At 45.9% G+C, this 18,394-nt stretch overlaps 1 protein-coding gene across 1 annotated transcript in view; it reads right to left on the bottom strand.

Annotated features, from left to right (window-relative positions):
* SLC19A1 (solute carrier family 19 member 1) overlaps positions 1-17,549 on the bottom strand; it is a 29,477-nt gene extending 11,928 nt beyond the window's left edge. The window contains exons 1-3 of the mRNA XM_044303252.1: positions 17,412-17,549; positions 11,823-12,088; positions 5,266-6,016 (exon numbers count right to left, since the gene is read on the bottom strand). Coding sequence (XP_044159187.1) covers positions 5,266-6,016; positions 11,823-12,074 — 1,003 coding nt within the window. The 5' untranslated portion in view covers positions 12,075-12,088; positions 17,412-17,549. The remainder of the gene's footprint in view (positions 1-5,265; positions 6,017-11,822; positions 12,089-17,411) is intronic.
* Between the last annotated feature and the right edge of the window lie 845 nt (positions 17,550-18,394).

Raw genomic sequence — 18,394 nt, forward strand, 5'->3', positions numbered from 1 at the left:
CAGGCAGCAGGAAGGCTATGTGCTTACCTGCCCCCGGCCACAAAGCACAGAGGGAAGGGGGCCCAGGATGAACTCTTGCACCAGGGCCCATGACCTTTTAGCTACGCCCCTGTGTAAAGGACCATGTGATGAGCGCAGTCACGTCACCACAGGTCCTTTTCCTCACAGATGAAGACAGAAGAGATGCCGGCTGCGCGAACAAGTGGATTAAAGTGAGTTAAATTATTATTTATTTTTAACCCCTCCAGCCCTATTGTACTATGCATTCTGTATTCAGAATGCTATCATTTTCCCTTATAATCATGTTATAAGGGAAAATAATACACTCCACACAACACCTAACCCAAACTTCTGTGAAGAGGTTCGGGTTTCGGTACCAAACATGCCGATTTTTCTCACGCGCCTGCAAAATGCATTACAGTGTTTTGCACTCGCGCATGTTCCCGCAACGCACCTGCATCTTTTCCCGCAATGCCCATGTGAAACCAGCCTTAGGGGTCTGATCTGAGGTCTGATGAGAAATGATGGTCTGATCTGAGGTCTGATGAGGAATGATGGTCTGATCTGAGGTCTGATGAGGAATGATGGTCTGATCTGAGGTCTGATGAGGAATGATGGTCTGATCTGAGGTCTGATGAGGAATGATGGTCTGATCTGAGGTCTGATGAGGAATAATGGTCTGATCTGAGGTCTGATGAGGAATGATGGTCTGATCTGAAGTCTGATGAGAAATGATGGTCTGATCTGAGGTCTGATGAGGAATGATGGTCTGATCTGAGGTCTGATGAGGAATGATGGTCTGATCTGAGGTCTGATGAGGAATGATGGTCTGATCTGAGGTCTGATGAGGAATGATGGTCTGATCTGAAGTCTGATGAGAAATGATGGTCTGATCTGCGGTCTGATGAGAAATAATGGTCTGATCTGCGGTCTGATGAGAAATGATGGTCTGATCTGAGGTCTGATGAGGAATGATGGTCTGATCTGAGGTCTGATGAGGATTGGGGGTCTGATGAGGATTGGGGGGTCTGATGAAAAATATTTTAATCCTATTTACCCCCTCTTAAACCTAGCTGTGTCTTATGGTGCAAACTTAATATATTTTTTAAATTGTAAAAAATGTAAAAGTTGGAAGTTATACAATTCAGTAGAGGTATCCAAAGTTGTGACACATAAATCAAGCCCTCATTTGGCTATGTTATTGGGAAAATAAAAAAGGTACAGCTTTTGAAAGTTTGTGCACCTTTGGGACCCACATGTCACTGGGCCTGTAGAAGCAAGCACCTAATCCCCACCACTGGTTCCATCATGTGACCCACTGACATGACGCCTGGGGGACATGCGACCTATCAAACATGAAGCTTACCAGCGAAAACAGGAAATCTGCAGCAGCGCCGGGGGGACCGAAGGAGCTAAAACCCAGCAACAGGAAGTAGGTAAGTATGCTTCCCTCCACAGGTCTGGCAATGTGGCAAGATCTGGCAGAAAGGTCCACAAAGGCATCCCTTTAATTACCAAACTGGGCTGCATCCTTAAAGAGCTGAATCTGTCTTCAAAGTGTAAAAATTGTCATCTATTTTGTCTACTGTCTCACAGTTAAAGCCAGTTCTGCATCTGGATCTTATGTGTGCACAGATCTACCATATTTTTCACCCTTTAAGACACACTTTTCCCCCCCAAAAGTGTGTGTGTGTGTGTGGGGGGGGAGGGGGGGGGGGGGGCAGGGGAGAATGGCAGTGAGCTCCCCGTGCTGGCTCTGTACTCATCGCTCCCTGGTCTTCACCTGTGACCTGCACATAGCATGAGGACGTCAGCCCGCTCAGTGATCTGATGCAGTGTGACGTCATGTCACAGCGCGGCAGGAAGAGTGCTGGATCTCCCAGGTGGTGGTGGCCTCCGAAGCAGGAGAGGTGAGTTGATGGAGGGTCTGGGGGTCAGATATGAGGTCTGAGTAACACTAGGGGTCTGAACGGAGGTCTGATGAAAAATATTTTCTTTCTTATTTTCCTCCTCTCAAACCTAGGTGCGTCTTACAGGGCAAAAAAAATGGTATATAGTAACTCAATTTAACTGCTTTATAGAAGGGTAAAAGGATGACAGCCCCAACTGATTCTCCAAGTTCATGGCCTTGGCTTAGTTTTCTAATGAATGTGTCAAAAGAGCAAACAGTGAACATTTTAAGGGGAATTTGTCAACAGAAAATTACCTATTGACCTAGGTTTTTATATTAAACATATATATTTTTTCCATTTCCCTATTTATATTAAAAAATTATCTTAAAATCCTGCAGTTTTCACACTGGCCACTAGGCCCAAAATATTTCAAGACTTCCAGTAGTTTAAGAGCAGCTACGTAGGCCATAAACACAAGGGACAGGAGGGGACCCTATAGACTTCTATAGGAGAGTTTTCTAGGATGGTCTGTGACCTGTTCAGAGGTCAGGAGGGAGCAGATAAGCTGTGATATCGCCTACTGTGAATGTTGGATTCTATCTTATCTATACAAAAGTGATATAGATCATTGTAATTCTGCCTGTGATGATAATGTGATGGCTACTGAAAAGTTACCTGTAAGGCTACTTTCACACTTGCAGAAGAGGAATCCGGCAAAACACATGCAGTTCCGGCAAAATACATGCAAAGTGATTGCATTTTAAGGCCTCTTTCACACTTGCGTTGTCCGGATCCGGCGTGTACTCCACTTGCCGGAATTACACGCCGGATCCGGAAAAACGCAAGTGTACTGAAAGCATTTGAAGACGGATCCGTCTTCAAAATGCGTTCAGTGTTACTATGGCAGCCAGGACGCTATTAAAGTCCTGGTTGCCATAGTAGTAGCGGGGAGCGGTATACTTACAGTCCGTGTGGCTCCCGGGGTGCTCCAGAATGACGTCAGAGCGCCCCATGCGCATGGATGACGTGCCATGCGATCACGTCATCCATGCGTGTGGGGCGCCCTGACGTCACTCTGGAGCGCCCCGGGAGCCGCACGGGTGGTAAGTATACTGCTCCCCCGCTCCCCACTACACTTTACCATGGCTGCCAGGACTTTAGCGTCCCGGCAGCCATGGTAACCATTGAGAAAAAGCTAAACGTCGGATCCGGCAATGCGCCAAAACAACGTTTAGCTTAAGGCCGGATCCGGATTAATGCCTTTCAATGGGCATTAATTCCGGATCCGGCCTTGCAGCAAGTCTTGCAGCATACTGCGGTATTTTCTCCGGCCAAAAAACGTTCCGGTCCGGAACTGAAGACATCCTGATGCATCCTGAACGGATTTCTCTCCATTCAGAATGCATTAGGATAAAACTGATCAGGATTCTTCCGGCATAGAGCCCCGACGACGGAACTCTATGCCGGAAGAAAAGAACGCAGGTGTGAAAGAGCCCTAAGACTGATCAGGATCCTGATCCGTCCTAAAAATGCATTGCAAGAACAGATCCATTCGTCTGTGATACAGACAAACTGATCCGTTTAGATTTTTTTTTTTTTACATTTTTACCGGTCTGCGAAGTACGGATCTGGCATTCCGGTATTTTGAATGCCGGATCCGGCACTAATACATTCCTATGGAAAAAACTGCCAGATCCGGCATTCAGGCAAGTCTTCAATTTTTGGGCCGGAGATAAAACTGTAGCATGCTGCGGTTTTATCTTTTGCCTGATCAGTCAAAAAGACTGAACTGAAGACCTCCTGATGCAGATTACTCTCCATTCAGAATGCATGGGGATAAAACTGATCAGTTCTTTTACGGTATAGAGCCCCTAGGACGGAACTCACTGCCGGAAAAGAAAAAAACGCAAGTGTGAAAGTACCCTAAGGCTACTTTCACACTAGCGTTTAAGTTTTCCGGTATTGAGATCCATCATAGGGGCTCAATACCGGAAAAAAAAGCTTCAGTTTTGTCCCCATTCATTGTCAATTAGGACAAAACTGAACTAAACAGAACGGAATGCTCCAAAATGGATTCCGTTCCGTTTAGTTGCATTCCCATACCGGAGAGCAAACCGCAACATGTTGTATTTTGCTTTCCGTCCTGGGATGCGGAGCAAAACTGATCTGGCGTTACCCCCAATGCAAATCAATGGGGATAGATCAGTTTTCTCTGCCACAATCGAAAACTACTTTCAATGGAGTTCATGACTGATCCGTCTTGGCAATGTTAAAGATAATACAGACGGATCCGTTCATAACGGATGCAGACTGTTGTATTATCAGTAACGGAAGCGTTTTTGCTGAACCCTGCCAGATCCAGAAAAACACTAGTGTGAAAGTAGCCTAAAGAATAGGATGTTTCAACACACAATTTTAGCAAGAAAATTTAGACTAAAACCTTCAGGATCATAGGTGGATATCCGTTAAGCAAACATAATAGACTGGACACGCCCGTCTACCTGGGACTTCTGAGCAGAATATGTTTGGAGCTGGTTCCTACACTGCCCTGAATATTGGAGGCTTAAGCAAGTCCAAAGTGAGGCAGTATATTTAGTGATAGGGACCAGTCTGCGGAAGCCACCTTGACGCCTGGTAGATGGGCCCGACGCGTATGTGCGCTGAGCTTCCATTATTCATGTATACTCATTTATAGTCGGTATTGTACCACTTTTATCTAGAATGACCCCCATTTCTTAGCTCTATTGTTTGTATATATAATGGTGTGCAGCCATTTAGTTTTTTGTAACACACAATTTTAGTTCTTTTTTAAAATAAAGTGACATGGAAAATAAAACAAAAATCACCCAAAAAAAATAAATAAAATAAAATAAAAAATGTGTATATATATATATATATATATATATATATATATATATATATATATATATATATATATATCTGTTTAACATGAGAATGTGATTTTTCTCCATAATTCCTGTCAAACAGGATTTTTATGAATTTCCATCTTCGGTAGACTAGGACTAGGTCTACCGGCGAGTTCGGCTGCGACACCAATCACACAGTCATAGTTCACAGTTTGGCGCCGACTACAGTATATCACAACTAATGAAAAAGACTGGGGTTGCCTTGCAAGTAATTTAAGCCCGCGATTTAACCTGCAGAACATGGGCCTATTCACGTTCATTAGTTGAGGCGCCGGTTGTGATAACACTGCGACGTGTCATGGCCAGAGATTCAAAATAGAAAACTACTACACATACACATACTACTACACATCGAAGACAACATGGCTACATTGACTTACCACTATAACAGTTATGAAACTGGTGCAACGGACAAAAGTTCTATACACTTTCTCTAGGAATCTTACCAAGAAGTGTAGAAGCAGCATCGACACCCCCATTGTATACCCTGCGGTTGTTTGTGGTAGGGTAGATCTCATTCCACAGAATCTGCACGTAGTACAGCATAAGGTAATACCCAGCAGAATTAAAGATCCACCACAGTGACCAGATACGGAGCCTGGGATGACGTACTGTTCCTTTCAGTTCTAGGAGCATGCGGAGAAACACAGAGTCCTTCCACCCCGTGAACCACCCCCCTTTGGCTTCGGGATTCATCTTTTGTAGTTCGGACTGGTGAACCCCATTTTCTTGCGTGGAAATGCTTTTATTGAAGAAAAGACTTTTCTTGGGGCGTTTCAGAAAGACACTGAGGAACAGTCCAAACATCATGAAACCCAGCGAGATGTAATTAAGAGTCATAAAGGGGACACCGGCCACGGTGACGAACAGCTGTCCTAACACAGAGCTTAAAAATACCCCCATGAGTACAGAAGAGCGGGAGTACCCGGCGGCCCTTTGATACTTGGTAGGAGAAACCAGTGAGAAAATGTATGAAGAATATGCAACTCTGGCTGCCATAGTGATGCCATAGAAGAACTCCATAAACTGCAGCGCGATGACATCTGTTCCAAAGATGAGCAGTAACCAGACGCAGATGTGACTGAGGCACTGGAGGATCAGCACTGGTTTATAACGCAGGTAATCCGTCAGAAGAAACACTGGTACCAGCACTGCCATGTAGGAGTAGCTCAGCACTGGCGTTATCTCATTGGTGACCTACAAAGAAAAGAGGAAAGGGGTCAAACACTGGTAACCAGTAAGGTCAAAGATAACGATGGAAGACGCAGTCCGTCACCGCATTTCAAGAGCCATAACATTATCTATTTTGATGACTTTTCGTTTAAAGTGTAAATATTTTTTTGGGTATATTTTTTTAATGTGAAAACTATTTTATTTTGTCATTTTTATTCTCGTGGATTATTTTTCTTTCTGTTCTCCAAACATCTCAGAATGTGCGTTATTATTATTATTAGTATTATATTGCACGGGTTGTAATGATTAAGTGGATGTATAATATACCTATTTCTTATGTCTTTTGTTTCCTACAAACATTTTTATTTATATTTTTTTGTACCACAGGGGGACTTTCCATAATAATGAATTGGCATATCTACTTTTGCCTACTATTACATATCTACTCTATGCATTACAATATACCTATGACTGCCTGAAAATGGAAAACGCACAGGCAGAGGATATGGCATATTTCAGATACAGGGAAGCCCTCCGGGCATCCGTCAGGCTCACGGCTGTCCGAAAGCTGACAGTCAGGTAACAAATAGAGCCCTCCAATTGTGATGCCCTCTGAGCATCACAACTGCTATATGGCTAAGAGTGGTCTCAAATCCTGACAGTTGTCGTGGGGTGGCTACTGTTAATTGACAATATAATCGAAGTGTGCTAAAAGGTGCTCTTAAAGGGATATTTCAGTCTACAGCATATTTCACCTATTCACTGGACCAATCACTTGGACCCCCACGAACACTAAAACAGGGCACCCCAGTCCCATAATCCTCCCCCAGACACATGACAATGGCTAAGACCACCTTCAAGAAAGCGGTGGTCGACCGTCCACCCTGCAACTCCATTTAAAATGTAAGGCACTGACATGAAACAGTAAAGTGCTATATTTGTGGAATTGTAACTGTGCCAGAATGGTGGACCCGTTTCCCCAGCCTCAAGACAGCAGTTTGGAGGGATTTGAAAAGAGTAGTGGTCAAACATGCGCCCTGCCGCTGTACACAAAGTCTGCGGCACTGACCAAAACTGCCAAGCGCTTTCAGACTGCTTTTCCTTTCTAAATGTATTGAATGATGGAGCGCTTTGTGTAATGGGCATTGCTGTATTCCCCCAGGAACATGTGTATACAGCTGTGTCACTCCAGGCCAGGGGTCAGCAATCTTCGGCACCCCAGCTCCTGTCAAACTACAATTCCCAGCATGCTCCATTCATTTCTAGGTGAGTTCTGAGAATAGCAAAGCAATTATGCATGCTGGGAGTTGTAGTTCCACAACAGCTGGAGTGCCAGAGGTTGCCTACACCTGCTCTAGGCTATTCAGAGACAATGTCTCAGGTATACGGGTCTCAACAAATAATGAAAGAACCGGTTGTAGTGAATAAAAGCACCCGATATGTGCGGAATATTCATCTAGAGGATTTATATACGGTTTCTGGTAGTTCTCCATTAACAAGGGTCTCAGAGAACATTACAACAGGTTGCCAATAGTACTACAGCTGCTTTCACCGTGCGTTTTGCATTGTCTGCTTGCTCCAGGAAAGCTTCTGGCACATATGACCAAGATATCAATATGCCCTTATTAACCTAGGGGGGGTCAAAAGTGTGTCCTTCAGGCCTCCACATGGCTGGTTCACATTGTTATACCTTTTTTCTGCTGCGTCATTTTATACAAAGACATTCAATAAAAATAAAAATAATTAAACCACTCACTAAACTGGGGCATGGAGCCTATGAGCGACGATGGCCAGTGTATGCGCAGATAGTGGCATCCGTAGGAGGTATGTGTCGGGAAACCTTCCCAAAGTATTCCTCCAAGGGACAATGCAAAAAACAGTGCGAAAATTCACCAACAGAGATTCGAGGGGTTGACTATCACTAGCAGGGTGTCGCACCCCCGCCGATCATCTGTTCTGTCGCCAGAACTACACTGCACCATCAACATTGTAGTGGGCAGCGCTGTAGTGACGAGCACTGTCGATTACAATGCTGTCCCTGGCACAGACCTCGGACAACAGAGCTACACAGAACCTGGATCTGAGGGGGTGCCAAACCCCTGTCGATCAGCTAGTGATGACCTGTCCTAAGGACTTAAAAAGGCTGGATAACCCCTTTAATACAAAGAGGACAAAAAAAAAAAAAATGTGTTTTTCTTCAGGGTTATAAGCAGTCCACTACACGATAATCTCTTACCCTTCAATTTCTGAAAGCCTCATTTGCCTCTATCCCACAATGATGAAAATTTGGGGTTCAATCAGATTTTTCTGGGGCATGATTACAGGGAAGAGCCAACACTGGCTGTTAGAACATCTGCACAATAAATACTCCTGTGTATAGGAAATCTGACAGCAGTTTTAACCATACTAAACTGATGACAGCACTAGGTAGGGGCTGGGGAGAGCAGGACAAACATATTTTACCAGGAGTAATGAGAATATGAAGTTTTATTCTGCCAGATGCTGCTTAGTGCTCTCTGCAATAAGCTGCTCCACAGCCCCTAACCTCTGCTCTGAGTGACAGCTGTAGTGGTCTCCTGGATGGATGCTACAGCTGTCACTCAGAGCGGAGGCTGTGAAGTAGCTCAATGAAGGGAACTCTTTATGGTGAAGACTCGTATATCTTTGTAGGTTGTATACTTGATTGTTATACGCGTCGTTTAATGTATAACTCCTTTTGGGAAACAATTTTTTGGTTCTTTATGGTGAAGGCCTGCTCTGCAAACTTGCAGAGGCAGAATCTGGCAGAATAAAACTTCATATTCACACTACTCCCAATGATAAATGCTCCTGCTCTCCCCAGACCCTATCTAGTCCTGTCAACGGTTTGGCAAGGTCAAAACTGCTGACAGACTCCATTTAAAGAGGACCTTTCATTGGTTGGAGTATTATAAACTGGTATGCCTACCAGATAGGTGAACGCCTCCACATGTAAATCCTTTTTTTTTTTGTTTTCTTCGTTCCGTGGGAACGCTGTGCCCCTTGCTATTTTTGGTGCCTCATATGTTAATTTTTAATATCAATACAGGGAGAAGGAGACTCCAGCGTTTCTCAATGGGCGTCTCCTTCTCCCTACCTGTGACGCCGTCCAATCGCATCGGATCGCGTTACAGCCAGGTAGAAGGTGAGCCGTTTCTTATCCCTGGCTGTGACACGCTCCACTGCCATTGGATGTCGCTTCCTCCCTGTACTGATGGTTGAAATTAACATATGAGGCGCCAGAAATAGCGGGGGGACACCGTCCCATGGAGTGCCATTTTTTAAAAGAAAAAGCATTCACATGTGGATGTGTTCACCTATCTGGTAGGCAGACCAGTTTATAGTACTCAAACTAATGAAAGGTCCTCAGAAGGGGTAGGTCTTAAAAAACAGCCCATGACAGGTTAGTAGTCAGACCTTGCAGAAGAGATTATCCCAGATAACTTTAAAATTACAGGATTTCAAGGGGCGACAGAGTAGACCATTTCCGAAATTACACTTGACAAAAAAGCTAAAATAACGTTTGATAAAACGTTATTTTAACCAGGTAGCAGGTTCTCTTTAACAAACAGCGAGTGCTGAATCTTACACCTTTAAGCTTCAGTCTCGGTTTAAGGAATGGACAAAGGTTACAGTTCACATGCTTTCACAGCAGTTTGTCGCTTACCACATTCCTCAGTCAGTAAATCTTAGGTGAAAATCCCTAAGCACTGCTCCGAACTTTTATTACAAGAGTAAACTGATGAATCATTGTGCATTAGGAGGCGTAGACTTAAGCCTCGCCGTAGTGTCCGCATTATAAGCGGGATTAAGGTGCCTCCAGATATCTCTGAAGTCGTGACCAAAGGTTTGCTAACCTGCTGACTAATATGATAATATGTGAGGGAAATGACCCAAGGTTCAGCCAAGGATGAAAGCAGCACTTGTGTAAAATACCGTATACGTCTTCACGCACTGACCTATGACCTAGCATTTCTATGGGGCCAAGCACATATCAGTGTTTTGGGCAGATCCGTTTTTCCGTACCTCACATTATGTCCTATTCTTGCCCGTATTGCAAATGAAAATAGCTCATTCTATTGAAGGGAGTGAGAGAAAAAGGAGAATCCACGCTGAAGGTATTTGTATTTTGTAGATGTTTTTTTTTTTTTTGTGAACTATAATATGGACACAACCTCTGGCCTCTTTCACACGTCAGTGTCCACAATGATGTCCGGGACCATGGACTTCAATGGGAGTGTTTGGTCAGCATCACGCGCCAAGGTAGTGCATGTCTCCCATGTGTGACTAAATTCATTAAAATCCATGGATATGTCTGCTGTCCGCGGCGAACACAGACGGCATACATCCGTGATCACTGACGTGTCAATAAGGCATTAAACTGTTTTTTTTTTTTTTTTTTCAGTTATTTATTTCCTGTTGCTTATACAGCCCTAGGAATCTGCTTGGCCATTTAAGGTCATATTCACATGATCGTATTTTTGGTCCGCATCCGATCCACATTTTTTGCAGATAGGATGCGGATCCATTTGTTTTAATGGGGCTGCAAAAAAATGTTTGTCCGCATCCGTATGTCCATTCCATAGCCCAGCAAAAAAGACAGAACATTTCCTATTCTTGTCCATTTTGTGGACAAGGATAGGCATTGTTACAATGGATCCACATAAAAAAATGGAAGCAACACGGACGTCATCTGTATTTTTTGCGGCCCGCAAAATACATAAGGTTGTGGTAATGTAGCCTTATTAACAACGAAATAAGCTTCTAATGTATCTTTCTAAAAACTGTCCCATGTATTACCTCTTCTATTGGATTCTGGCTGCTCACAAACACGTTTTTATATTGCAGCCACGGTTTAACTCGTACATGGCTACTCCTCGTACATTGGACATGTGACAAGGCATGCTTTTTTTACTGCACATCTGGATGCCGATATAGCTGCATCACGCAACTACTGACTTCAATTTTAAAGGGAACCTTTCACCTCTACTATGCTGTCCTCACTGAGGGCAGTCTAGTAGAGTGACAAAACCATTGACTTCAGCAGTCTGTCACAGTACTGACATGAAGAACCTGACACTGCACGCCAGCGCTGCGATGGAGGTGGGTCTGATGAGACTCGTTGGCGTTGCCCTCCCCCATCTCCTCACCATGACTAGCCAGTTTCTTTCCTACATGTAAAAGTAAAGAAACCTGACCGTCATGGACAGGGGGCAGGGGAGGGCGAGGCCGATGAGCCCTTATGGCACTATTAAGCCGCTTTCAGACGAGCGGGTGTCGTGGCAGCGCAGCACCCATCCTGAACTTCCAGCACTGCCAGGTTTGCATAGCATTATATTGATTTATTATGCTAAGTAACCCTTACAGTTCTGGAATGTATTGGATAACACTGACAGCATTATGTCAGTGTTATCCAGTACATTCATAGAAACAGACTGTGTCGGCAGATGAGAACCATTTGGCCCATCTAGTCTGCCCAATATACTGAATACTATGAAAAGCCCCTGGAAGTCTATTCCAGACTTCTAAGGGTTAAATAGCATTATATTGATTTATGATGCTATGTGACCCCGGCAGTGCTGGAGGTTCAGGACGGGTGCTGCGCTGCCAGTCCGGAGCGTGACACTCGCTCGTCTGAAAGTGGCCTTAAAGTACAGACTGCCTGCTCAGAAGTGGCAGACCGCTAAAGTCATGGGTGTGTCACTATAATATGCTGCCCTCAGTGAGGGCACCATAGTAGGGGTGACAAGTTCCCTTTAAAAATATATATAATATACACCTGTATGTTGTGTTTTGACACTGACTTCCTTACCTGCTCTTTGGTAAAATTCCTTTCTGTACTGAGAAGGAATGGAGTTATAAAGCTTTCTCCTGGCCGCAGCTGAGTCATGAACCCATAGAAGCACAGGTAGAAAAGCAGAAACTTCCACCCTTTGATTTCCTCTGTGGCTGCTGGCGGCTCCTCAGAAGGGGATGATGGTTCTTCCTCAGGAGGCTCAGAAAGGGATGGTGTTTCTTCCCCTGGAGGTTCCAGCTTCTCATCTTTTTCACTATCTGGATCCATCTTGAGGTTATACCCTGCGGGTCAACAAACATGGTTGTGTTATAACTAATAACAAAGAGAAGACATATCCTCAGGGAAATATTCAGGTCAGATAACAAAAAAAATAAAAATCAGACGAGGCGACAAAGAAGGCTAGAGGTTGTCGGAGACACCTGCAGAGGCCCAGCTAAGAGAAGAAGCCTCGAGTTTATAAAATGTTCCGCTAGGACAACCACATGTATAATAGTATTATAATACTTCGACAGTGTAATCGAGCGCCAGCTAAGTAGGGGAGATTTTCAAAATCTCATCTACACGGTGCAGGAACCGACCTGAGGTGTGGATTCTGAAATCCGCAGAATGTCGATTGTTCATGTGGATTTTCAGTGCAGAGGTTACCCTAAGGGCTCATTCAGACGGCCGTATGCTGTCCGCAAAAATGTGGATCCGTTTTTTTGCAGATTAGATGCTATTCCATTCACTTCTATAGGGCACTTTTCTTCCATTGTACGGCTCAGCAAAAAAATGAAACATGTCCTATACTGATCAGTGAAAATCAGGAAATGGCCCTATTGAAGTCTGAGGAAGAGCAAAAAAACTGAATGCTATCTGTTTTTTGCGGACATGCTGAGCTGTCCGCAAAAAAAGGATCCGCATTTTTGCGTACAGCATATGGCCGTCTGAATAAGCCCTTAGGGTGTAGGCACACGGCCGTGTAGTTTATGTGGATTTTTGCGTGGTTTTTGCTGCACTTCCGCACGTGTTTCTTGCTCAATTGGTTATGGAAATCCAGGTTAACAATTGAAATGCTGTGGAATGTAAACTCTGCCCCGTGTGCATGAGATTTTCAAGATCTCACCTCCTTAGCTGGTACTGCATTTACACGAAACTGGGGCTCCGCAAAACACATACACCGGCCATGTGCGCCCTGCATTGCAGTTCAGACCCACTGACAACAAGGGGTCCGCAATCCACATGTTGCGGCCAGAGACAGGACAAGTTCTACATTTTGCAGAGCGGCCGCTCGGACCCAGAAGCACATGGATGCGGTTGTGTAAATGCACCCTTACGCTGCACATAATCTGCACGCACTATGCACCGTGGGCATATACCCTAACCTTTTTCATTACAAGGATATGCCGTGTGGTATTGCGGCAGTAGAGCTGACGAAGTCCCTTTAAAGCTGGGGTCGGAGCTGGGGTGTCAGCGCTTCTATTACGTTTGATCTAATTCTAGGTTTGCTATAGTAACTAACTAAACGTGGAGAGAAGCCAGGAGGTCAGCAGAGTCTGCAATGTGACCTCTCACCTGATTTCTCATGTTGGCACAATGGGAGGACAACAATGTAGGACACAGGAATCTAATGTCCATGGCAGTCAGGGCCTAGCAGGACCTCTCTTTTTTACATGCCCTGTCTATTCTTTTCATATTGACCAGGTATCCTCAAACTGCGGCCCTCCAGCTGTTGTAAAACTACAACTCCCACAATGCCCTGTTGTAGGCTGACACCGGTCGGCTGTTCGGGAATGCTGGGAGTTGTAGTTTTGCAACAGCTGGAGGGCCGCAGTTTGAGGATGCCCGATATAGACCCTCACTAGTCCGTGACTGGAGACAACCCCTCGTCTTTGCCCCTATGTCAGGCCCACACAAGTCCTTCCAGGTAGCTGATATTGATATATGAGGGGTTTGGTAGAGACCCTCACGCCGTACAGTTGCTGTAACTATCTCTATGTGTGGCAGGGACAAGGAGGGAAAGACGGTCATTTTTCTTTGCACAAAAAATAGTGGCTCCGAAGAATCGAGAAATCAAGAGACAAGAAACTACTGGCTACAATCCCTTGTCTGTGGATCTGGGCAATGGAGCCCACACATCTGCCTTATGGGGAGACAAGGGTCAGCGGGTTGGATTTTAACCTACTCCCCCCTTTAAGGCATAAGCAAATAAGTGTCGGCAGACAAGTAGGATCTACCAATGCCGGAGAACAAGGCTGCGACGATGACATTCGCCATGACCAATCATTGTAGGGGGGGGAGACATAGACTGAAAGAACTGCGACCTCAGGCACGCTGGCATGCATGGTTGGCATCAAGCAATCTGATGCCTACTGGGTAGCCATGCTTTTAGATCCCCTTTATCAAAGAAAAATGGTGGAGCGTTTTCCTGAAGCCGAACGGGAGGCAAAATTGTTGTATTACCACAGGGGGCCGCAGCTTTCACCCATCAGACGCCTGCTACCTACGGAGCCCCTCTGCGTCCACCGCTAAGTCATCCACCTCCTGTGGTCTCCCCGGCAGCAGCCAATGCAGCTTGACAAACATGATGGAGCATTTTCCTCATGTGCGCGTGTAACGCGTTTCATGCAGATTTTCTGTTTATGTTAATGGGGTTTTCCGAGCATTTACTACTGGTGACCTATCCACTGGATAGCTTATTGGTATCTGATCAGGGGGGGTCCTGGGTGTCGGATCAGCTGCTTGAGAAGGAGCTGGGGCTCCTGCGAGCCATGCGGCCTTGCTTGCAGCTTTCTCAAAGCCAGTGACAACACGTTCATCACTCACGTGGTCATAGGCGCAGCTCTAGCTGCGATACCAAGCACAGCCATTATACACTGTATGGCGCTGTTCTTGATAAGCAGTAAGGAGGCAGCGGTGCTCAAAATCTCGGGGAAACCCTTTTAACAACAACCTCATTGCAGTCTATGGGAAATCCCTTTACATAAGGTGCCAAATCGCATGCAATTGACACGCTGAGGATTTTAAAATCCGCACAACAGGTCAATTTGTGCAAGGAAGAAAAAGAAACAAAGGGCGGTATTTTAGTGTCACTGCTGATGTTGGTAATTTTTTTTTACCAGCAATATTAGGGTACTTTCACACTAACATTTTTCTTTTCAAGCATTGAGTTCTGTCCTAGGGGCTCAATACCAGAAAAGAACTGATCAGTTTTATCCTAATGCATTCTGAATGGAGAGCAATCCGTTCAGGATGCATCAGGATGTCTGCAGTTCAGTCACTGAACAGTCGCATGCTGCGGTATTACCTCTGTCCAAAATTCCGGATCAATTGCCGGATCCGGCATTAATTTACATTGAAATGTATTAGTGCCGGATATAGAAAAAACGTAAAGCCGGATCTGTCCTTCCGGTCTGCGCTTGCGCAGATCAGTAAAAAAAAAATATATAACTGATCAGTTTCTCCGGATGACATCCGGAGAGACGGATCTGTTCTTGCAATGCATTTGTAAGACGGATCCGCATCTGGATCAGTCTACAAATGCTGTCCTTTTACATGCAGATTGCAGAATCCGGCAGGCAGTTCCAGCGACAGAACTGCTTGCCGGATCACTCTGCCGCAAGTGTGAAAGTAGCCTTAATTGCCGGTATTTTCCTGTGTAGACTGTTACTAATGAACTGTTCCATTGTGGAGCGCTCATTAGTGCAGCCTTAACCCCCCCCCCCCCCCCCCTTTGTATTAAGAGAGAAAAAAAAAAAAAAGCACTCGCCTCCTCCATTGATGGCACCGCTGTGAACACTCGCTGCTGACTGGAGGACAAGACCTGCGAGATGCTGGAGCACAGGTGATCACAGCGGTGCCATCAATGGAGGAGAAGGGGCAATAACAGGGGCATTACTCTTACTGGGGACATTATAAATTCTGGGGCCCACTAACGGAGGCATTACTATTAGTGGGGGCCACTAACGGAGGCATTACTATTAGTGGGGGCCACTAACGGAGGCATTACTATTAGTGGGGGCCACTAACGGAGGCATTACTATTAGTGGGGGCCACTAACGGAGGCATTACTATTAGTGGGGGCCACTAACGGAGGCATTACTATTAGTGGGGGCCACTAACGGAGGCATTACTATTAGTGGGGGCCACTAACGGAGGCATTACTATTAGTGGGGGCCACTAACGGAGGCATTACTATTAGTGGGGGCCACTAACGGAGGCATTACTATTAGTGGGGGCCACTAACGGAGGCATTACTATTAGTGGGGGCCACTAACGGAGGCATTACTATTAGTGGGGGCCACTAACGGAGGCATTACTATTAGTGGGGGCCACTAACGGAGGCATTACTATTAGTGGGGGCCACTAACGGAGGCATTACTATTAGTGGGGGCCACTAACGGAGGCATTACTATTAGTGGGGGCCACTAACGGAGGCATTACTATTAGTGGGGGCCACTAACGGAGGCATTACTATTAGTGGGGGCCACTAACGGAGGCATTACTATTACTGGGGGCCACTAACGGAGGCATTACTATTACTGGGGGCCACTAACGGAGGCATTACTATTAGTGGGGGCCACTAACGGAGGCATTACTATTAGTGGGGGCCACTAACGGAGGCATTACTATTACTGGGGGCCACTAACGGAGGCATTACTATTACTGGGGGCCACTAACGGAGGCATTACTATTACTGGGGGCCACTAACGGAGGCATTACTAAAACTGGGGGGCACTAACGGAGGCATTACTATTACTGGGGGCCACTAACGGAGGCATTACTATTACAGGGAGCCACTAACGGAGGCATTACTATTACAGGGAGCCACTAACGGAGGCATTACTATTACTGGGGGCCACTAACGGAGGCATTACTATTACTGGGGGCCACTAACGGAGGCATTACTATTACTGGGGGCCACTAACGGAGGCATTACTAAAACTGGGGGGCACTAACGGAGCCTCGGAGACATTACTATTACAGAGATCCACATTATGATAGTGACTTAGCGCCCCGTGTGGCTTAACCTGGCCGGTATTTTTTTGTTGGGAAAGGTGCAACCCTATGTACATGTGATTTGACAAATCTCATTCACTTTGCTGATACTGTATTACATTTTCTGCACTGTCTGCAGGTGGCCCAACATCACGCAGCGTGCCAGTGCACCCACAGCCTCTGGCATGGAGCTCTACAATGCCACAACACTAGCAGACAACATCCTGGGCGGCTCGTTGCCCAGCACGTTACCTATACCCAGGTGGCACCATCTCTATAACCAGGCAATGACATGATGGGACAAGTCACCCTCCGAGTAACATCCCAACCACAAGAACCCGGGCAAACAGCACAAGAATGAAATAATGCCGCCACTTTGTGCCACACCACATGGGTGACACTGCCCGCTTGGCACAGATGCCAGGGGTCGCTGCACCCAGTCACAGGGGCTGAAACATAACAGTCAACCAGCTGAAATCACAGCCAAGTTGCCTCATGTGGCTCTAGTCCAATGCAGAGCCAGTCTCATGACATCTATGAGGGCACTGGAGACTGGCACATTGCCACGTGCCTCCTGTGCAGGGGCAGCGCGTGGTTGCTGCTCCCCCTGTGCCCACACATAGTTACCTGTGTGCAGCCGCCCGTCCTGTCAGTGGCGCAGCCCGGAGCTCTGTCACTGCATGCAGCCGTCCTTGTCACACACACTTGTCCCTTCTACACTCAGTCCGCTGCACATTGTAACTACATTACCCGGCATGCCGCGTCTGACTACATTTCCCAGCATGCATCGCAAATACGTAAATAAATAATTGAAGACGTCACCCAGACGCTAGAGCGCCCTCTAGCGGCTCCGAAGTAACATTACACCCCGCCCTGGATTTCACCCTGTTTCCTGTTCTGTGCTGTGTGACAAGTCTTTGCTGGGATATCCAGAGCTATAGTCTCTATCTATAAACTTTCACACTTGCGTTTGTTTTTCCGGTATTGAGTTCCGTCCTAGGGGCTCAATACCGGAAAAAAACTGACCAGTTTTAGGGTACTTTTCACACTTGCGGCCGAGGATTCTGGCAGGCAGTTCCGGCGATGCTGATCCGTCTCACAAATGCGTTGCAATACCAGATCCGTCTCTCCAGTGTCATCCGCAAAAACGGATCCGGTATTAATATTTTTTGCATTTTTAAAGGCCTGAGCATGCGCAGACTGGAAAGCCGGATCCGTTTTGCCAGAACACTTAATGCCGGATCCAGTGTTCTGCCGAAAGTCTATAGTTTGCCGAAAGTCTATAGCGGAAGTCACGTGGTGCGCTGCGCAAGCGCACAAGTGTACTTCCGCGAATCTTTCCTGCAGCCTCCACTGCAGTAGTTTGGCATTTAGTAAAACTGACTCTGTGCTGCCATTGCAAATGGATGGTAAAGAAAGAGCTGGTCTCTTTCTTTACCATCCATTTCCTTATTTACTATCAATGGCGGCATAGAGTCAGTTTTACTAAATGCCGAGCCCGATGCGTGGCGAGCGAAGCGAGCCTGCAAGGGTACAAATTAATGTAGATGCTGTATTTTACTGGAGATGACTGTCACTTTAAGACGATGATTACGATGATTCGTGGAAGT

Source organism: Bufo gargarizans, chromosome 8 (genome assembly GCF_014858855.1).
Source record: "Bufo gargarizans isolate SCDJY-AF-19 chromosome 8, ASM1485885v1, whole genome shotgun sequence".
Lineage (NCBI taxonomy): Eukaryota > Metazoa > Chordata > Amphibia > Anura > Bufonidae > Bufo > Bufo gargarizans.